The following is a 23088-nucleotide window of genomic DNA, read 5'->3' as shown; positions in this document are numbered from 1 at the left end:
TAAAATTAGGTTTATATCCGGCCGAATACCTAATGTTGAAATATATATATACAACTTAAGTAGGATCAATTTACTACATAGTTGCTTAATTTTTAAGTTTTAACCTTTTTTTTATAATAAAACATCATTTTATAAAGAAATTTTTTTTAAAATGTAAGTTTAGTTGTCATTCCTAATATACGTAAAATAACATCACTCTCTCTAGTTATCTGCATTACATCTCTCTAGATTTCAATTTGATTGTAATTCCACAGTATGAATTCTTGAGCTTTGCCGCTATGGATAATATCATCTTAAGACTTTATCTTAAAGTTTTTTTCCCTTTATATTAATCAAACAGTGTTTTTTATTTAATTTTATTGATTATTCGATAGGAATATAAACAAATATTATGCAAGTGACAACTTGAAAAGCTTTATATCACATAGGTATATATTTATATGCCATTCATAATTATGACTTTCAAAATCACAAATATCTGATCCAGAATGAATATATTCTTTTTCATAATAAAAAAAATAGAACTTTAATAAGTAGAAAATTAGAAAATCATAATACATATATAACTAATCATGTACCCAGTAGGTACTTAACTTTCTTATACAAAGAAATATCTAATAAGATATAATTAACAAAATCTTTTTACAAATTAATAATAAAAAAAGAGTGTATACTCACAAATAAATTAAAAAACCAATTGAAGCTTACAAAGTAAGACAAAAAATAAACATCATCATAGGAATAACTAAAATTTTACAAATATTGTTTAACTTTCAAATAGTAGATTACAACCGTTTGATTTAATCCGTATCAAAATCCTCCATGTTGTCTGAATCCCCGTCTGACTCGCTACTGGTATAGGCGTAAGGATCCCTGCGGGGACTTACACAAGGTGAAACATTATACAATGTGGCACCTTTTCTCATATTTTCAAGCTCCTAAAAATGGCGTCATTATCTAGATGCTGATTAAATTCAAGGTCTTAAGAAATGATAAAAAAAACAATAGATAAAAATTGAATTACAGCCCGGCCCCAATAACAAATAACTCCTTCTATAAATCAATATTATTTGCCAAAAAGTAAGGACTGAAATTTTTCAGCTGTCGTTGGGGGGCAACACATCGTAAAATTGACGACCTCTCCATTTGAGGAACCCCTAAATATTATTTTAGATTTATTTTGCTTGTTGGTTATACCTTATTCCTGCAACGAATGAGGGATAGTGTTTCCAAAACTTAAGAATAGAACAGCCGACAAACTTCTATTTCAGTCAAAAATGCCTAGTATTAATTTTATATGATTTTAACGAAATAAACTCATTACCTCTTTGTCAATTTGAACTTCCAAAAACTGGTTTTCTGCTTCTATACGTTTCATTTTGTATTTTGCCTAAATATTGAAACTATTTAAAATCCAGATAACACTTATTATTAGACAAGAGCTTTCCAAACTTAATACAATTCTTTTATGACGAACAGTGAGCAAAATTAATTATATATAAAGGCGAAGCTTTTCTATAATTAGGGTCGGTCCGTCCGTCCGAGACAGATAGCTTTTATTTGATAATTTAGGCATATTTGAATTGTCCTATCGATTTCAAACTTTGCATGGTCATTCCTGCAGGGTGGCCACAGACTTTTTTTCAAAATAGTATAAAATAGTATGCAAAAAAAAAGTAAATAGTATGCAATAGTATGTAAAATTTTTAAAAATAGTATGCAATAGTATGTAAATTTTTTAAAAATAGTATGAAATAGTATGCATTTTAAACAAAATAGTATGAAATAGCAAGCATTTAAAACACTATAGGGCCTTAAAATCACTGGTCGCGGAAGGGAAAAGCAGTTTTTTGAAAGGGGCTATCTGAGATTATTACAGATTCTGATTTATACATATAGAGACTATTGAAAAATGCAAAAAACAAAATCAAAAGCGTTCCTTCTTAGGAGAAAAACCGGGAAAAAGATTTTAGCTATTTTTAATCTAAAATTCACATTGGGAATCCTGCAAAAAAATATACAAATATATTAAACATGTCATTGCTCAGCACTTAGAAGTGGTAGAAAAATGCTATGTATACCATTGGAAAGCTCATAACCTCTAGTTTTCATAAAGGTATAAAATGTTTTTGTACTATAATTAGTTTTTGAGCTATCCTCTAAAGATCTTAAGTTTTAAAAATGCAGATTTTTCATGAATTTTAAGTTTGATACTAGTTACACAAACCTTTTTAAAATTAGATTAGCACTTAGGAGTTATATAATTATTTTATAAAGGTACATTTGTATATTTTGTGTAATTTCAATTTTAGCTTAATTAAAAATTGTCTTTGAAATGGGTATAGTTTGTAGTAAAAGAGGAGGAAGGGCGGAGTTTATACACTTATAGGAAATGAAATGCAGTATAAAATTTTGCCTGATTATTAACCTGATTATTTTTGTAAAATTACATGATTAAATATACCAGTTAAACTTTGAAAATTGAATTTTGGCACTTTTCTTCTAGGGGCTAATGGGGTAAAACAGCCCCTAAGACACTAAAATCTAATGTCTAAGCTTATTTTTAGAGATATTAAGCTAAATTATTTAATGTAAACCTTTTTTTGTATAATTTAGCTAGGTAGCCACTAAAGATTTCATTTTGGCACTTTCCTTCTTGGGGCTAGTGAGGTATTTCACCCTCCAAAACACTTATATTTAAGACTTGAGGTTTTTTTTTAGAGATATTAAGCTGATTTTTTGATGTAAATTTATCACATAATTGAGCTATGTAGCAACTAAAGATTTCATTTTAATACTTTCTTTCTCGGGGCTAGTGGGGTGAAACAACCCCCAATTGTTAAGTTATAAAATACAAGGAAGGGGGGGGGGGAGTTTAAAAAATTTAGTCCTTAAAAGATGTGCCTAATTGAAATCTATAGTGATTATTTAGTTAAGTTATTTGAAGAAAAAAAGTTTTCATTAACAAAATCAGCCCAATATTTAAAAAAAAGCCCAGAACTTAAAGTTTTAGTAGTTTTGGGGGAAGTTTGACCCCACTAGCCACTAGAAGGAAAGTGTCAAACTTAATGTTTATTGATAATTAATCATATAAAAGAGTTTACAAAAATAATCAGGTTAATAACTATACCCACTATTTTAGGTTAGGTAAGTGTTAATGATTGCCCCGCAGGGTTAGAGCCCCCCGCAGGGACTAGAAATAGGAGAAAAGATACTGTGAAAATGCGATGAAACCTGCTACTTGGCTTTCTTTTCATGATCAAAAAAATCAGTTTGTTTTAGTTACCTAAAAATTGAAGATTTATCTGAAATCCAAAGAAATAGTGGAAATAGTATGCAATTTTGGACAATAGTGGAAATAGCATATTTTTTTGGAATAGTTTGCATAGTATGCAAAAATAGTGGAAATAGTGGAAATAGTGGAAATAGTGGAAATAGTATGTTTGTGGCCAGCCTGTTCCTGTAGTAGTTAGGTACGATTTAGAATGCGTAGCAACTCTATAATCATTACCAGAATGTCCGTACGTCCATTATAAACATGTTGATTTTCTACTTTTTTAACAACAAATTTTTATGTGATCCAATTTTATATGTTTTTTTGTATACTGATTCCTGGGACAACAAAGAACAATATTATAAGCGAAGCAACTCTATAATCAAGTCCTAAAAATGTAAGTATGTCCATAAACATTAACCTGTATCAAGCAGTTTTTCAACAAATTTACTTACAATTTTGCTTCGACTCTTATAATTTAATATTCTGCTTATTCAGTTCAGACACTATACAAGTGTTAATGTCCGTTTGTCCTACCGTTTCAGTGCTTCGCTTTTATGGATGTTGTCATCCTTGTTCCTTTTCAAGTTTTAAAAACGAAGCTTTTATCTTAAATTTAAGCATGCTATATTTGTTCTATCGATTTTAAACTGGGCATAATAATTTCTGTAGCAATTAAATATGATTTTTATTTCGAAAGTGTAAAAGCTCTATTCTCATTATTAATAAATCTGTAGGTCCATTTAAAATAAGTTAATTTAAAAACGATTTTTTATTCTTATTCATCTCTCTAGAAATATTAACGTTCGTTTTCCTACCGTACGAATTTGTAGCTTCGTTTATATGGATGTTGTCATCCTTAATTACAAGAATATAAAGTTTAGATAAAAGCTATCAAAGATTACCTCGCAAAGATGTATAAATGTTTCTGGACACATTACCAGAGAGGTATACAACAGACTTTGTTCTTTTACTAAAATAACATATGTACCAATGTAATAGAATATTTTAAAGACATGTAAAATCTTTCTGAAACCCTCTAATCCATATAATATTATTTCAAACGCGTCAACGTTTAGCATGCAACATGTTTTTTGTAACAATGTGGTACAAATCTGAAAGCGCAACAGCTATTACCATAGTTGCCAGAAAGTCCGTATTTCAATTTCTAAAAACTTAAAGGTCTTTATTTTGAAACTAAACTTTTATATAATAAAAGTATGCATATAAACTACCTTCAAATAGTTCTATAAGTCTTTTGTCCGCAGTCCCTTCTTTTACCATAGGTTCCACAATGTTTTGTCGAATATTTTCTATGACATTTGTCTCTATACAGTCAAGGTCTCCAAAAAATCTTCCATTGGACAGGTTGTGCAAGTAGCTTGTGCTTCTTCCGTTGCATTGCTCTCGTTCGTTCCTGTTCAAATATTTCAAATACATTTTTATCCTAATGTAAAGTTAATAGGATGTGTATTTGTTTTACTTACGGATGAGCTGATATGGTTCTCATTTGCCGAAAAGTTTCTTATAGGCACAGAAAAGTTTAAAAGAATTTTTTTGATAACCTACCACCTTTCAAAAGAAAATTCCTTTTTTTAAAAGGCTACCTGTCTTATTTATGCTAATTTTCGGTAAAATTCCTGTTTCCTTATAATCGTATTTCATCCCAGTGAATGAAAACACTGAAGTCAAAAATGATTTTTTTACCTAAAAAGAACGTGTGAACTTTTTCCAATGTACAAATTAAAAGTACTTACTTGTTAAAGAATAATTCATGTCTTTTAGATGAGTGCTGTCCCTTTATTATTGCTCTCATTCTCTCCATAGCCACAGGACACCTAATAATATATGTCCCGCAATAAAATAATGTAGTTGTAACATTTATAAAAGACAGACATGATTAATGCATAGGAAAGGGAATGTGATTCTGACAAACAATTCTAAAGGAAAATTTCCCCACAACCCCCTTCCCTTTTTTCTACCCTTTTTACCCACTCCCCTTCAGTTACACGAAAAAAACAAGTTATACGCTAACTTTACCCCAACAAAGTATCAAATTTTGCGGCATTTTCAATTGGAATTAATCGGCTGAAATAAAGTAAATTGAGTATATTCGAATAGCATGCAGAGGTGGATGCTTTAAAAAATTAGAATCGCTGATTCGGCTATGGCAGTCATATAACCAAAATTGTGTTTGTAATAAATCCTCCAAAATCATATAAACAATCTACAAAAATTAAGTAAAACCCATGGGTAGCTATTCTAACAATCAATTCTACAAAAAAAATCACGAAACCTTTTAAAGTAAGGTGGAAGTATATTTTGTTTTTTCATGTAATTGAAGAGGGGTGGGTAAGAAGTAGAGGATTCCCTTTTCCCTTAGTAAAACCCTTCTCTGATTTTAGAACACTTTTCTTTTAATTTATAAAAAATAAAATTGCCGATTTAGCGATTCTAGATCTTTAAAACCCACCTCAGTACATTTCTGTTATAAGGAGTGAGTGAGTCAGGCAATTACTCATAGAGATGCTACGCATCTAAAGATTATACTTACGCAATCCATCTCTCAGCTTCATCCATAATTTTGGCATTGAGTTTACTCCTACCCGGAGTCAGCTTAGCCTCGAAAGAATCTCCGATCTGAACAAAAAATATAAAAATTGATTTTTCAAGCTTCAATATTATTAGCTTAAAAGTTTGTAATTTAAAGTAATTTTAATTTCAAATAAGACGTATTTATCCAATACTTAAGGTACCTAGCAGCACTGAAAACTATGTGAAAGTTTAATATACCTACCCGTTATGTATTAATTTATAGAGTCTTATGCCTAATCGTCGTACAATCTCAAATAATATATATTAATAAGTTCACACACGATTAAACAGTAGCGAAGCTTTTTGAAATGATCTAGTAGTTCTCTAGATATTTTTGCAAGGGTGTATATTCTGAATAGGATCCCCGGCTAAAATGTGAGGGTGGCAAAAAAATGAAAAAATAATAGTAAATTGAACCACATTTGTAATATAGGTATCTAATAAAATAAAGAAAACTTTAATTTACTGAATGCATTAAAAAAAGGATTTCCCCCTCCTTGGAGGGAAAAACTAGAGGGGGAAGAATGAAATACTTTTAAGCAGGGGAAAAAATAATCTTGTGCAGAATATGCACCCTTGAATTTTGGTTAAAAAGTCTTAATGTGGTATTCGCCACCCAATGCCCCTAATTGTAGGTTAGCTTTGCTTCCAACTTAAGGGCGGTCCTAGTGATCTCCCCTGAGGAGGTGGGGCCATTAAACACCCCCAAGTAGTAAAGTACATATAGTTTGACAACCTTATTGTGTGTATTCTGATTTCTCTTACCATTCCCCACCCCTTTCGGGGAGGGGGATGACTTTTGCCAATTATTGTTGTTGTACAGATATATTTAACCTCTGATTTTGATTATTAATTATTCCAATCCATGTATTTAGCATTTTGTTGTATTATAGTTAGTACTTTGTAAACCTTTAATAAATCCACATCTTAACTGATATTCTAGTTGTTGTTGGTGAAACATAGAGAAGCACAGCTCCTCCATAACAACGCTTGTCCACGTCTGTTTACACCGCCGTAATACCCGAACTCAGTGACGGCTGATAACTGCGGCCGCTACTACATTAACATTACTAGCTTTAAATGAGAAAGCAAGTCTAAAGGTACCTACTGAAGGACACCATCAGTTATCGAGTAGCTTCGCTTTTAAAATACTTGGATTAATTACCTTGATATAACGAACACCGTGGTCATTGATAAGATGATGTTTAAGATCAATATCCTGGACAAACATTTTCTCACAACCTATTAATGTACACTCAACATTGTGCAGCTTGGCTATGTGCCTAGTTTTCAATTAAGATTTATTATTTGTGTTGATTTATAGGTACCTAGTTTGCTTTTATATAAAAAAAATTCTAAAAATATCAAGAATATTGTTAAATAAAACATAAAATACAGATGTACAAAATCTCTATTTGTAAAATAAATATTAAGCCAGAAAAACTGATTGTTTGTGTGATTAGTAATAGAAAAAACTGAATTTAGGAAGTCATATATTACCCTTTTTTCAGCCCCTAATGGTTCACATTCCCCTGATGAATTGCTATGCAGTATGCACCCCAGTGATAGATTTGCATTAACAGTGAATTAAATCTCTTCCTGTCATAATTGGCTCTCTTGCTATTCTCTTTTCCACAAAATTCACAGGTATAAGCTCCAGTAGTGGGTTGGATCCTGCTGGGTGCCCCAGAAACATCAGTTTTGGATCCATGGACTTTCTCCGCGTGGGCTTTTAAATCCATCTCCTAAAGTGAAAAAACTTAAACACTGATTAATATTTAAGGGGCAGTTTCACAAAAGGGTAGGTACCTAGTGTATTTGATTCATAACTTAGTGAACTCAGTTTATTTTTTTTTGGATAAAGCCGATGGAAAGTACTTAGGTATGAATTGAAGAATACAAGTAAATGGATTCAAAGAATTTTATAGCTGTGTATCTTGCCCCTTGTCCCCTGCATGAAGGATATCGGTGCAATCACACATAATGCAGGTTGAAAAATGATTTTAAAAAGGGGAGATTTTTCCCCTATGTATTGTCTATTTAACCACTGCGGGGTGCCCCAACCCTACAGGCCCTAAAACTGAGGAGCGAAAATTCATGATATTAAACGGCAATTTCACGTCAAGTAATGCTTCTTCAAATTATTCGTTATTTTCAAGAGGTTAAAAAATTCTTTCGAATGTTAACAAACTTTTGCTTACCATGATGAAAGTCATCTTACATCCTTTGCAGGGGAAACTATGTTTGATTTCTGCATGTTTATGATATTCCAGTGGGGTGCAGAATTTTACTCCACAATGATTACAGCTACTCTGTGTCACCATTTTAGACTTAAAATAAAACAAATCAATTATTCTGGATGATGCCAGATCAATGTTTCAGAACTAGCGGCTACACACCCAGGGGCTTTAAGAGAAATGGGCAATTGGACCAACTTTAATTAAAGTTTTATGACTAAAACGTCTCTGGGGCCGGGAGTGAGTTGTTTTTAGAAGGCTTTTTCTTTTGGGATTTTAAGGCAACCTCCTTAACCAAAATTTACAAAGTTGAAAAAAAACTTTCTAAGGGGATAACGCCTTCCAACCTGTTTTGATTCTGAATGTACCAGTTTAAGGTGACCAATAAGATCTTCAGTTGGTAGGTGGCACACATGGCAGAGTTGGGTGGCCGCAGCTGGCTCCAGCGAGGTATCCTCTCCCTCCTGCTCATCCTGGTCATACACACATTATATTACAATTAAAACAAATCTACTAAATACGTTAGTAGGGTGTTGGAATATTCCAATCACACAATGTCCGACTTCTCAATGAATTATATTCTTGTGATATTCTTTAAATGTATTAAATTAAGTTATTTGACTCCTTCTAGTTCTTTTATCTTGATAAATCCTCCAAAAGTCCAAAAAGTGTATACGTAATATCATGATTCATGCCTAGTACATACGGATGACATCCAAGTTAAAAAATAAATTACAGATTTAACAAGAAATTTAGATTACCAATAGTCCTATGTAACTATATATATCTATCTATATTTGCACCTGCTTTTCTGGTTCAGGGGAAGATGGAATATTGGAAGGCTCCTCGTCGTGTTCATACTCCATGTGACGTTCATAATCCCCTGAAAAAAAAATAAAAGATTTCGTGAATATTCCTTAATGTAATTAACATATTTGGTAAGATGCGATGCATCTCTACAATTCTTTTAATCAGGAAACAAAAAGAAACATTAAATATATAATTAAGATTTTTTAAAAATAGACTTTTATTTACTGTTAACTGATTTTACAAGACAATTGAGAATAAAAACCTTAGTTTTTGAAACAAATATTTGGCCTGTACAAAGATGTTATTTTGATAAAGTTGCCTTAGGTTGAGATGGACCAATAGCTATTTAAAACAGATGAGGATGTTTCTCTGTCTGTTAGTAATGCTGAAAGATCCTGCTAACTAACTTTAATGCTTAATAGGGCTCACAAAGAGGGGGCTGGGATACGTAATCCCATCCCCAAGTTTGTCTGTTTGTGAGATAATAGCGGATTTACATATTACTACATTAAACTATGTGATTGTAAGGACCGAGGATGCAAGCTTTTCCGGAGTGGTCCTATCCGGGGAGATGGAGAAGAAGTCCCCGGGCAAACCTGCATCAAACACACCTGCTTGACCATTGATTGCATAGTTAAATAAAGGACTATACCTTTATTTTTAAACTGGGCATCACACTGATAGCACTGCAACTGTTTTCGATATTTTCTGGCCATATCAGATTCCAGGTATTCCACAGCATCAAAGGATCTAAACATACGGATACAGGGTTAAACAAATTTATGGAGATTTTAATATAATTCATTCCCGGGTAAAAGTAAAAAAAATTATAGATGGATTAATATTTCTTCAGGAAAGAATTTTTTTTCAATTTCGTAAAAGAATTAAATAGTTCTGAGAACATCTAAAGAAAAGCAACAAAATTAGGGTTGGCAATCCGAGTCCGGAATCCGCCAATTTTTGAATCCGGATCCGAATACGGAATCCGTTCTTAATTGGTAGGCTTAAATTAGCGTCTTGGGGTTTTTCTTTAAACTCCGCCTTTTTGAAGATAAAGATTATCATGCATTATATATAATATCTTTTGAAATCTGGTTCGATTCTCGCAAGTGAATTATAGATAACACCAAGAACATTAATTTTTAGAACATATGTAGCACTTTAATTTTTTAATTTAAAAAAAGCCTTATAAAATATTGCTAAAATCCGGAATCCGCCAAAAATAAGAATCCGGAATACGCCTTTTTTTTGACGGATTCTTGTAAGAATCCGAATCCGGTCCAAAAATTTGACGGATTGCCATCCCTAAACAAAATTCTAACAAAATTGTTTTTATGAAAACTGATGTCTTTATAAAATACACAAAGAACACCGGTCTTTCTTACAAGCTAAAAATAAGAATGGCGAAGTTATGCAAAATTTCGCTAAGACAGACCATGTATCACACATTCTACAATTAATTTAAAAATACTTATAGTCGAGTTAGCTTACAAGTTTCGGAAAATCATTTCTACACATCCTTCCTGTGCGGTTTGTATGTCATCACACGAAAGGACAGTAATTTTTTCATTTAAACAAAATAGTAAGTAAATTTGGTGCAAAACTGCTTAAATATAGAAAACTGTTTAAGGACATAATTCCTATTTAAGACTTGATTACAGAGATACTTCACTTATAAGATTGTACCTTGTTGTAATTAGGGATGGCAATCCGTCAAATTTTTGGACCGGATTCGGATTCTTACAAGAATCCGCCGCGGATTTCGGATTCTTATTTTTGGCGGATTCCGGATTCTAACAATATTTTAAAAGGCTTTTTAAAAAAATTAAAAAATTTAAGTGCTACATATGTTCTAAAAATTAATGTTCTTGGTGTTCTCTATAATTCACTTTTGAGAATCGAACCAGATTTTAAAAGATATTATATATAATGATGATAATCGTTGCCTTCAAAAGGGGTAGTTGAAAGAAAAAGTCAAGATGCTAAGTTTAGCCTACCAATTTAATTAAGAATCCGAATCCGCTATTAAAAACAGATTCCGGATTCGGATTCCAAAATTGGTCAAAAATTGGGTGGATTCTGGATTCGGATTTCCAACTCTAGTTGTAATAGGAATCAGAACTATAAAAATTAGATGATTGGGATAATTATATCATGTTAAAAGTCGTTGTCAAAATATTAGCATATTTTAAATGGAAGTACGGACTTTCTGCTAACGATTTTATAATTGTTACGCTCTCAAAGTCGTATCAAACTGTTACAGGAATCACCATGCAAAGTTTGAAATAGATAAGAAAACTCTAACATGTTTAAATTAATTAGAAGAGCTAACCGTAACGACGGAAGGGCCGACCCTATTTATTTGCTTTTAAAAAAGTTATCAGTTTTCACGAAAACTAATCTTATTTACCTTGAAACGTTTACACTGCTGACAGAGGCCCTTTCGTCATAACTCACATTGGCAGACGAACAATCAATAAGCATAGAATCCGTAAAATTCTTCTTCTTGCTTATAAATTCTGAACTTGGTTCCTAAACACATTAAACTTGCTAAGATTTAAAAAAAATATAATGTACCCCTCTGTTGCTTAGCGAGTACCTAAACTGTGAAGATACGACTGCAAAACCAACACCCAACTATATTTGCAGTAAAAATAAAGCAACAATCATTATCTATTAACTTAGCTACTATGCTAGGTACTTCATTGATTTTTCCATTTTTTCTCTTCTAAATATCATGTTTCATTTTCCTCCAACTATAGGGGGCTGGGGTTGAATATTTTTAGCATATATATGGGAAAAAATGGATCTTATGCAAAATATACACCCCTGTCATGCAATAACTGTAAAAAAATTTAAAATCTTAAAAATAAATATAAAATAACCCACCTGATCATTATTAAACTGTGGACTTCCAAGTAGATCATCTAAACTCGTGTCTCTATCACTGGCATAAAGTAAATCATCATCATTTATTTTCTGACTAGAACTAACTTTTCTTGTTTGTCTTTTCTGTCCAGTCGAGTATCCGCCACTTGTACCTTGTCCCACAGCCGTACAAGCCTCAAGGCCATGAGCATTAAATTCATGCTCAAGTTTAGTGTCTTCATGAACAAAGGAAAGCCCACACAGAATATCTAGATATAAAAAAACATCATAACAAGAAGGGGGGCACAGTAGGATTTTTGGTCATTTTTTAAATTTCCTCAAATTTGAGTTAAATGTCCCAAAGGCTAGTATTACCATTCAAAAGTTGCTATACAACAGATTTTTTTATATACTACAAAATTAGGCAAAATACAGCCGTTTTGCTGAACGTGGTCAAAGGAATATATTTTAAAAAAGTGAATTTTTTCATTAAAATCATCATACATTGCTTTTCCTACTTTTTCCTAGAATAAATTGGTGTAAAAATCTGATTAAATGATATGTAACAATATTTCATTGATATAGACAGATGTTTCTACTTCAAAATGCCAAGAAAAAAAAGAAAAGTTGTCATAAATCTGTAATTTAAAATCCAAGAACACCTCAAATTGCATCTTAAAATAACATGTATTTTTTACGTTTAAAGGTTTTTCTAACTTGGGGCTACGAGGTGCCAAAAGTTATTTAGGCCCTGATTAAATTCAAGTATTCATAATTCAAGATTAGTTCATAACTTTTGGCACCTCGTAGCCCCAAAATGGTAAATTAGCTTTAAAAATGGACAATTCTTAATCTTATTTATATATATCAAGTGCTATTATAAAGTCAAAATACCATCTTTAAAGGCGTTTAATATAATATATATATTTTACTAGAGGCTGCATCCCTATCAATTAATGGCTCTGTATTAAAGAAGTCAGAAGAAGTTTAAAAAATACCTTAAAACCTTCCTAGGACCTATGTAAATCTTTCTTAAAATGAAGAACTCAATCAGTTAGGTAGTTATTGTAGTTTTAAGCTTAAAACTTAAAAACTTACTACTTTATATAATATAATAAGATGAAAACCTATTTTTAGCACAACTAATCTATAAATCATAATGTCCGTATGTCTGTAAATCTGTCCATTTGTACGCAAGAAATGTTATTGGCGGAAACATGAATTTCTCAGTGGCTATTTAAGAGACATCTGAAAATGAATGTGAATATTCCCTACACTAATGAGCAGCCAGTTTATAATAAAATTAGTCTGTCAGTCTATTGTTAATTCTCTGACAGACAATTGATTTGTATTTTAAAAATTTCATCTACTCGGCTGATTTTTATATAATAATAATTTTCCTCATATCTATATCTTGATTGGTACGTCAGTATGTCTGTAATGATCTAGCGGTCATCTTTCATAAAATGGCTTGACAATTAGATAAAATTTTTGTGCTAGTCTTAATAGGTTTAGAATAATTTTTATATGATACTTTTTGGAGCCAAGCCCAATATATATACATGAAGGTCATGCTGCCTGCCTATCTGAAATTGTTATGGTTACATGGTTTCTAAGCCTGACAAACTAGCTTTTTTCTGCATTTTTTGTCCGTCTGTTCTTATATAGCTCTGAGTAAAATATTTAATTATATTAAAGGTAAAATTTTCAACTATCAAGTGCTATTGGTCTCTAAATGTAATGGATTTAATCTTATAATCTACTTTCATTTACTCTATTACCTCAATGTTCGTCCAACTTTTTATATTCTTAACATTTAAAAGATTTGAAAATTTTTAAAAGTTTACAATATAACAAGAATGACAATATCCATAAGTAACGAAGCACAAAAAAATTGGAATATGCAAACGGGCAGAATGGGGTGGTGGAGCAGTTGTTCAGTTGTCAGTCATAACAAAAGAGAGAGAGAGAGAGAGATTATGGAAAAACTTTTAAAAATCACAAAACCTCTAAAAAATGAGACTTATGTCTTTTAAAAATGACCGACAGATAAACGGACAAAATAATGTATATAAATCTTCACTACAGCTGTAAAAATCACATTTCTTCTATGGCGTTACGGACTGATATGTTATATTTTTTAAGATGTTTAAAAAGTCATATATATGTATAAAATTAACGTTAGGTAGAAATCATAATAATATACAGAAGCTATAATACTTTTTGTTATTGATAATATGATCTAGAACAACACTCTTAGATATCCTATAATATAACCTAAAGTTTTTTTGTCTGAAGCTTAAGATCTCAATTAATACTGAAATTAGGTTCTCTAAATTAGTACCGTGTTGGTTTTATGCTATTTCATTTTTAGATTTAAGACTTTAGGGTATTTTTCTAGCCCTTCTCTGTCTCTTTTAATACAAAGCCCCTTGACTCCAGGGGCGCAGCCACTAGCACTTAATTTAAAGTAGATTAATTTGATTTGAAGAATATTCTTACTATAAACACCATGAATTAAAATCAGTTTATCGATTTGAGAACGTAAGTAAAATTATAAACAGCATCTCCTATTTTTTTCTATTTTCATCGCATAATAGGGCTTTCAGGGTTTTCAGCCTGTATGCCTCAGGAAAACCCTTTACAATTTTAAAAATCAACTGAAAGTTTAAACTTGACCCAACTTGGCATTCCCTCTTATAAAGAAATTTTTTTAAAACATCAAAATGGATCTAAAAAAATTTGTGGCTTGGACACGGCTGACGCGCGGTTGCCGAGCCCTGTATGATATTGTTGAAAAACTATGTATATTAATCGTAATCACCTTAATAAGACCTAAAAGTTATAATAAGTTATAATTGAGGTATAAGTCAGTGCTAAAAAACTTTTCTCTCCAAAATGAATTAAATTATAAATTTTGAATTTTTAACCATTTGAGTAGGTTAGTTCTTGGGACATTTTTCTTATCCTGAATCACAATAATATGTGCATAATATGTTATATTATACAAGCCATTAACTGTATGTGATAGGTTTTAACTTTATTTTCATTTAATATAAGCTTTTGTTGGCATTTGTGACTGGTAAAGTTAAAAAATCCCCAAACCCGCCAAAAATTCCACTGTGGGGGGGGGGGGGGTAGTTTGTACACTTATAGGAAATGAAAATTCAGTATCAAATTTTGGCCTGGCCTGTTTTTATAGTTATTAACCTAATTCTTTTTGTAAACTCTCTTTCATTAATAGATCTACCTGTAAAACTTTAAAAATTGAATTTTGGGACTTTCCTTCTAGGGGCTAGTGGGGCAAAAGACCCCTCCAAACACCAAAATTCTAAGTACTGAATTTATTTTTAAAGATATCTAGCTGATTTTTTATTGGAAACTTTTCTTTTCACATAACTGAAATAAGTAGTAACTACAGATTTCATTTACGCACTATCCTTCTAGGGGCTTTTGGGGTAAAACAACCCCCCCAAATACAAAGTTTATAAATTTTAAGCTTACAAGCCCTATAAAAGTAAAGTGCAAAAATCAAATATGGGGTGGCTAATCAACTCATTTATGTAATAAAAGGTTCCAGTTAAAAAATCAGCTCGATATCTTTAAAAATAAGTTCAGTACTAAAAATTTTAGTGTTTGGGGGGTTCTTTTGCCCCAATAGCTCTTTGAAAAGTCCCAAAATTCAATTTTCAAAGTTTTACATGTAGATCTAATAAAAAAGAGAGTTTATTAAAAGAATTAGGTTGATAACTAGGCCAAAATTTGTTACTGAATTTTTATTTCCTTAAAATGTACAACCCCCCTCTCCTTGTTACATAAAAAATAATTAATAATATAGATTTATAGTAATTGAGCAAATATATAGGAAAAATAGTTTGAGGGTGCAATGGCACAAGATGTTGAAATGAGACACGCTGTAATAAACGAAGAAATATGAGTGTCCGCTCGTCATGTCATGATATACTGTTCAATAAAGAACATCTCATTTGAAATATCTAACAAGTGGAGTCTTATTAATTCTAGAAAATATTAAGAAATGAATATATCTAAGTGTTGCATTTTATGAGTGCCAAAAAATCTTTCATTTTATAAAAGTTAGTTTTATGAAATCGGTAAATACCTGAACATACGAAGTCATGTTTAAGATCACTATGTTCCATAAACTCTTCAAACTGAAACCTCATCTTACAGAACTCACAGAGCATCATTTCTTCATCTCCACTTGTATCCACTCCCAGTGTAGAATTATCATTCTTGTTATCGCTGAGAGTTGAACTAGAAACAGCAACTTCAATACTGGAGCTAATGCCTTTCTTCCCTGCATTTGTCTTTGGTATAGTAAATGATTTGAGATTAGCCCTAGAAGTGCTTGTTGATTCAGGCAAAGGTAATATAGGAGACGAAGTAAGGGATTTAGGCAAATCTTTTGCTTTAATTGTTAATGTTTCATCTGGGATGGCCTTAACTTTTTCTGTTTTACCTTTATCCTTACTATGACCATTTGCTATATGGGAGGATAAATCAGATGACAATACAAAAGCCATTTTACATCTCTTTACCACACATCTGTATTTGTGTAGCTTTTCTGCATGACTTTTAAATTTCTTTTCCCGTGTAAAGCTTTTATCACATTTAATGCAGAGCCAAGCTGCACTATTACAAATATCTGCCTCCATGTTGTGCTGACTGGCTATGTGGTCTTCAAGTCCATGATTGTAGGTAAACTTGAGATGACAGTACGGACATGCCTTGCTATGGTCTTGCTTCACGTGCGCATCATATTCACCAATAACTTTCATCTCTAGTTCACAGATCGGACATTTTTTCTTTGTGTGTTTCTTCTTTTTCTTTTTCTTGGCACTACTGGGAGTTGAGGGTCTTGTCAGAGATCTAAATGGACTTCCTATCGTGGCAGCAGGACTGCTTGATGAAACTCTTCCAATCTTTTCAGGAGTTAAAGACTTTCTTGGAGATTCAAATGTAGACATTTTTCTGGGTAATTCAATGTTGGATGATTTAGGAGTTAAGGATTTTAATGGTGATTCTGGTTTGTATGCCCTTTCTGAGGAACCAACAGTAATAGGTTTACAGGATTCAATAGCTTTCAATTCATTCTCAGAATTATTTGACAATTTAGAAGTACTAACACTTAAAGCTCTAAAACTTTCAGGCATAAAACCGAATGGAACAAAATTATAGGAAAGTGAATTTGAACTTTTATTTGAATAATCATTACTGTAGATTTTATCTTTTGAGATATTGGATGTTAAATTTTCAGTTTTGGTATCAGAACGAAGAGAAATGTATGGTTTTTCAGCAAGTTCACTATCATCTTCATCACTTTCTGCTAGAAGGTCATCAATGATGCCATCACCATCTGATAACTTTGTCAAATTCATCTGTGATGATCCTGGTCTAGTCGTGTTCATCAATGATGATCCTGGTCTGCTTGTGTTCAACTGTAATGACCCTGGTTTACTTGTGTTACTCAGTGATGATCCTAGTCTGCTGTTTGTTGATTCTGCTGCCTCATGGTTGTTAATCAAGGATGACTCTGTTCTGTTAATGTTCATCAGTGATGATCTAGGTCTGAAATTATCCTTTGTTGATTGTTCTCCTATGTCTGTTTTCATCGTTGATAATCCTTGTCTGCTAGTGATTATTGTTGGTGACTTAGGTTTATTTCCAGCAACAGCTTCTGATGAAATAAATGCAGAGATACTTTCAATATCTTCATTACTCTTTTGCCTGTTGGTACTCATCAGTTGAGACCCAGTTTTATTTTGTGCAACTTCTGGTTCAGATCTTGATGATTGGGAGAAAATAAATGCGGAAATACTCTCCATGTTCTCATTACTGCTATTCTTTTCATCTTCATCAGCACTATTAGTTGAGTCATTGTCAGGTGTCACAGAATATTCAACATCTGATAAATCAGCAGATTTTAAATCTTCATCTTGTTGAGTTTTAGGTACATCTGGACTTAGGCTAAGTGGGGAAAACTTTCCAAGTTCATCATCATCAGAATCTAAAATTAGGTTTATGACTAAAACTTATTAAAATTACACCATAGCTGTAAAATTAAAATATTTTTTTCCCTTCTATTTTAAATCGGTATCATAAAAACTTAATGCTTGATCAACTATTTGATCATGAACCTTACACGTGAAACAAATCTTGCCTTAAAACAATTCTTAAACAAACACATTTTCAATCTTTCTCATTGGAGGTTGCTTCCCTAAAATGATTAAAAACCTTCCTGAACCTACAAGGAGCATGACTTAAAAGGAAAACCTTATCAGTTTAGCGGTTAGCAACAAACACACACACGAACACAAAAATTCTTTTACTTTTATACAAGGAAACAGAAAATGTAATGCTTACCAAGATCATGTTTGGAGGACGTTTTATGAATGCTTAAACTCTCAGATTTTTCTGGTATTTCAGGCACATACTTTTTCTCTTCTATTCTTTGACTAGACTTAATAAGCTCTTGAATGGCCTCTATAGACTGTTCTTCATTTACGTCTGGCTCTACTTCCATCACAGAATCACCTGATACGTTGATTTCTTCATATGCAACATTTTTGTCATCAGTTTCAACAGGATTAATATTTGAAAAATCATTTACATCTACAATAGACCTAAAATGAAAATACATTAGATTACCTAGCAAAAATTCTAGCTATTTATCTATACTAGAAGATAAGAAAATTATGTTTTGATTTAGCCTTACATGCAGAAATACGTAAGAGGAAAGTTTAAAAAACTAACAGAGAAGCACGCAAATAAAAATTACTGGTAATTCATGCTGCGAATAAAGAGGACTATCCACGAACCAGAGCAAGGGATTCTAAGCATCTTCCAGCATTGACCCATAGTATTTTTTTAGTGAATATACTAGGTTTATGCTTAATATTTGCTTTATCGACTAAAAAGTTAGGTTTCACCATGGTTTTATATGAAAAAAAAACTTTGAAATGTAAAGCAATTTTTAAAGCAATATCATCAAATGCTTTGTTGAGTTCAAAGGACAAAATAAAATAACACTACAGAAAAGCATCAAATGTTGTAAATTGCAAAAGTACATTAATTAAACTGTTCACAAGTTACCAACCCTTTTTCTAAATATACATTTTTAATCACAATAATATACTTTTGTGGCAAAGCTATTAAACAACAGTTTAACAGCAAATATTAAACATAAACCTAGTATATTTACTAACAAGGATGACAACATCCATAAGTAGCGAAGCACAAAATTTCGTGGATGGGACTGACGGTCATTGTTGTTTTCTTCAAACGACGGGAAATTTAATTTTAACATCTTTAACTTAAAAAATTTTGAAAATCGATTAATAAACACCAAAGATATGGGGGAAAATGTAAAAAATATAAAAATAGCCAAAAACCTGCAAAAAGGCAGTCTGACCGTCATTGTTGATTTCTTCAAATGAGCGGAAATTTAATTTTGATATCTTTAACTGAAAAAATTTTGAAAATCGGTCCATAAACACCAAAGATATGAGGGAAAATGTAAAAAAATATAGAAATAGCCAAAAACCTGCAAAAAGGCAGTCTGACCGTCATTGTTATTTTCTTCAAACGAAGGGAAATTTAATTTTGATATCTTTAACTGAAAAAAGTTTGAAAATTGGACCATAAACACCAAAGATATGGGGGAAATTGTAAAAAATATAAAAATAGCCAAAAACCTGCAAAAAGGCAGTCTGACTGCCATTGGTGTTTTCTTCAAACGACGGAAAATTTAATTTTGATATATCTAACTGAAAAAATTTTTAAAATTGGACCCTAAACACCAAAGATATGAGGAAAAATGTGGAAAATAAAAAAATAGCCTAAAACCTGCTAAAAAGCCGTCCGACCGCCATTGATGTTTTATAGTTAATTGTGCTCCTTAATGATGGGAATGTTGTCAAAAAATTTCAGCTTTCTATCTTTTATAGGAGCTGAGTAAATCCCATTTCCCCCATAGCGTTACGGACTGACGGACTGACGGACGGACTGACGGACGGACAAAGTGAATTATAGAGTAGCTTCGCTACTAAAAAAATACTATGGGTCAATGCTGGAAGATGCTTAGAATCACTTGCTCTTGATCGTGGATAGTCCTCATTTAAATTCAAACATATCACGTTTGCTCAGAACTGTCAGAAAAAATTTGATTTTCAACATTAACATGTTATTTTGCTTATATATCCAGGGGCGTCCAAGCTGTTTATTTTGGGGGGGGTAAAATTTTTTTAAGGGGGGGGTAATTCGGTTTTGGGGGGGTAAAATTGCGCGCGAAGCGCGCCGCAAATTTTTTTTACCCCCCCCAAAATTTTTACCCCGGGGGTAAAATTTGCTTGGGGGGGGGGGGTAATTACCCCCCCTGAAATCTGTTGGCAGGGGTAAAATTTGTTTACCCCCCCCAAAATTTACCCCCGGGGTAAAATCTTTAGGGGGGGGTAAAATGAAAAAAATTTTGGGGGTGCCTACGGCACCCCCAAATTCGTTTGGGGGGGGGTAATCGCCCCATTACCCCCCCCCTTGGACGCCTATGTATATATCTATCATATTTGTTTACAGTTCAGCATTAATCGTTGTTAATACTTTTTTTTCAGTGTTTCGGAGCCGGAGACGGGAGCAGCAACATTTTTGGTGGAGCCGGATCCGGAGCCATATTTTTCGTTAAAAACGGCTCCGACTCCAGATTAGCTAAAAATGATTTTTTAAAGAAATATTATAATTTGGCAACGGTCTATTTTCCATATAATAAACTGAAAAACTATTGTTACTTAACAAATAGACACACATCCTTCTACTTTTATATAGCTTTAATCAAATAAAAGCAAAATATTTTACATTATTTATTTTATTTTATCAAATTCAATACCTAATGAACAAAAAATGATATATTAATTTTAAGGTAGGAGCCGGAGCCGTATTTCCAGATACGGCTCCGCGGAGCCGGAGCCGCATCAAAATTAAACGGCTCCGACACCCTGCTTTTTTTAGAAGGTTTACTCGCAGTGACTTAGTAAAAATACTTAAAATCACTTACCTTTCATTATCCGAGTTTTCTTTGTTATCCCTTTCCTCCTCTCGTATGCTTTTCTCAAGATCATCAAGTTGACTAAATAAATCAAAGTCATCTGCTCCTCCATCATCTTTGGTCACTTCTATTTCTTCAACTTTCTCCTTAGAGCTAGAATTTTTGCTAGATAATTTTTCAGGGGTTGATTCTTTTTCAATTAAACTTTGCTTTACCAAGTCAAAAATTTTGTTATTTGCATCACTAAAAAGGTTAGAGTTAATATTACTTTCAGTTGAAGTGTCACTGATAACTATTTCTTCTTTAGTACTGGTAATTTTGTGAGCTTCACCTAAAGATGTCTCTGTATATTTAGGTCTTGATCTTACAGAATTTGTTGCAGCCTTGTTTGTTTTAATATCACCCTTCTTAGGTCTGCCTCTTTTCTTAACAATAGGCTTTTCTTTGACAAAAGAGTTTTCTTCGATATTATCCATTTCTTTCGAATATTGCTTGGTTGTGCTTAGTTTGATTTCACTATGTTTCTCCTTGATTCTATTTGAATTATCGATAACATCTATATCTTTAGAGGCTCTTCTATTTGGTGTTGTAATTCTTTTTAGACCAGGGGAGGGGCTTGATCTTTCTTTTTTAGGAATCTTGGGCAGACTTGAAATAATCTTCGCCATGTCAGGTGCTGGTGGTACTGGGTTGGTTGATATTAAAGACTTTGTTGACATTATCACAGATGGCCTTGATGTATTAACCTGGTTAATAATAGTTTTATCAACTAAAGTGTTAGTTTGTTTGGGAATTTTAACATCAACCCTTCCTAATTCCTTTTGCTTGTCAAGATTGCTAAATTCTCTTGCTCCTTTGTCAGCTCTTTTCTGCTTCTTGACCTCATTAATGATTTCTATATCAGAACTAGTATTTGCTGCCTTTTTAATATCGTCTAAGATTGAAATAATATCAGCAGAATCTTGCAATGTTTTTGCATTTCCAATTCTTTTTGCTTCAACTTTATCTTTTTGTTTTTCTTTTAATTGGTTATCAACCTCCTTGTTAACATTACTATTATGAGACATATTGTCCTTTGATGTGTAATAGTCAACTTTAATAATGCCAACACCTTCATTATCACTTAAAACTTCAAAAGAAACATCATCTGTGTCTGCTAAAGGACACTTTGAAACAGTATTAACTTCTTTATCAAGGATTACATTTTCGGCCGTTTCATTGGTATCATAGTCTTCATCATTATTTTGATAAATATGAGCATCATCTCTAAGCTCTACAACCTCACTCTCTTCAAACAGATGAATTTTAGATACAAGAGATTTCTGTTCTTTTTCCTTTTCTATGTCAATTACAGATGTAAGATATTCTTGATCTGATGTAACAGATGGTATTTCAGTTAATTGCAAAGGAGGAACATTTTTTCCTTTCTGTTGGTTGAACTTGATTCTGATTTTTGAGGACTTTGTACCTTCAGTTTTGATAATAGGATTGATTTTAGTGACATTAGAATCTTTGTTAGTTGACAAAGAATTGATAAAAGACAGGTCAGACACATTCTGATTTGTTGTCTTGAATGCTGTTTCTGTTTTGTATTTATTTACTTGTTCTAAATCCGTATTCATATTATCAAGAGTATCATTGAAGGTATCAAAAGTGTTATCAATAGTAATTGCTTCTCTTCCTGTAACAAACTCTTTATTTATATTTTCAGATTGATCAGTACTAACATGCAGGTCTTCTTTGTTAACCTTGTCCACATATTCTTTTGGTTCAATACTATTTACATTATCTAACTTTAATTTGTGCATTATTTGACCAGATTTTACAGATGTTACAAGCCCCTTTTTGTTACTGGATGATTTTTGTTCTTCAATTAAAGCTGTTTCAACCTCTTGCTGCTTTAGATTGGAACTTTCTGTTTTAATTTGCTGCCTCAGGATGGAAGATTTTTGCTGAACAGAATTAGCATTTTGTTTAATTTCGGACGATTTTTCTGGAATATTAACGATTGTTTCTTGAACATCATCTTCTAATGATGAGAGTTCAGATTCTGAGTCAATAGAGTAAGGCACCAGTGGTCCACCAAGTAGAGAAAAGGGATGTCTGAATATTTTTGATCGTTTGTTTTATTTATTAAAATAAATTTTAATTTTATATAAAGGGGGAGAGACAGAAAAAAGTTTTTAAGTGACACCTAGCCTCCCACACCATGTATACAACAAGTCAGACAAAGAAATAAGTACATT

At 32.3% G+C, this 23088-nt stretch overlaps 1 protein-coding gene across 1 annotated transcript; it reads right to left on the bottom strand.

Moving 5' to 3' along the window:
• Window positions 1–342: 342 nt before the first annotated feature.
• On the bottom strand, window positions 343–23053 carry LOC145312498 (uncharacterized). The gene is made up of 18 exons (XM_080151755.1): window positions 23037–23053; window positions 20852–22945; window positions 18169–18428; window positions 15905–17812; window positions 11806–12053; window positions 11327–11448; window positions 9569–9666; window positions 8910–8989; window positions 8454–8579; window positions 8071–8199; window positions 7471–7614; window positions 7035–7154; window positions 5829–5914; window positions 5032–5112; window positions 4510–4691; window positions 4180–4247; window positions 1325–1390; window positions 343–938 (listed from the first exon to the last, which is right to left on the bottom strand). The coding sequence occupies exons 1-18, from the start codon at window positions 23051–23053 to the stop codon at window positions 801–803; spliced, it is 5967 nt and encodes a 1988-aa protein (XP_080007881.1). The 3' UTR covers window positions 343–800.
• Window positions 23054–23088: the final 35 nt, after the last annotated feature.

The sequence above is a fragment of the Acartia tonsa genome, chromosome 2 (assembly GCF_053477335.1).
Source record: "Acartia tonsa isolate MP-2025a chromosome 2, ASM5347733v1, whole genome shotgun sequence".
Classification (NCBI taxonomy): domain Eukaryota; kingdom Metazoa; phylum Arthropoda; class Copepoda; order Calanoida; family Acartiidae; genus Acartia; species Acartia tonsa.
The sequence above is the reverse complement of the archived record's forward strand: the minus strand, read 5'-3'. Positions and strand labels throughout refer to the sequence as shown.

What these genes read in the sequence shown, in the direction of transcription:
- LOC145312498 (XM_080151755.1), bottom strand. An exon ending in ACGGTGTTCGTTATATCAAG is followed by an intron (nt 5,915 to 7,034) that starts GTAATTAATCCA and finishes TTTTTTGTTCAG; the next exon opens with ATCGGAGATTCTTTCGAGGC. An exon ending in CATTTATACATCTTTGCGAG is followed by an intron (nt 1,391 to 4,179) that starts GTAATCTTTGAT and finishes TTCAATATTTAG; the next exon opens with GCAAAATACAAAATGAAACG.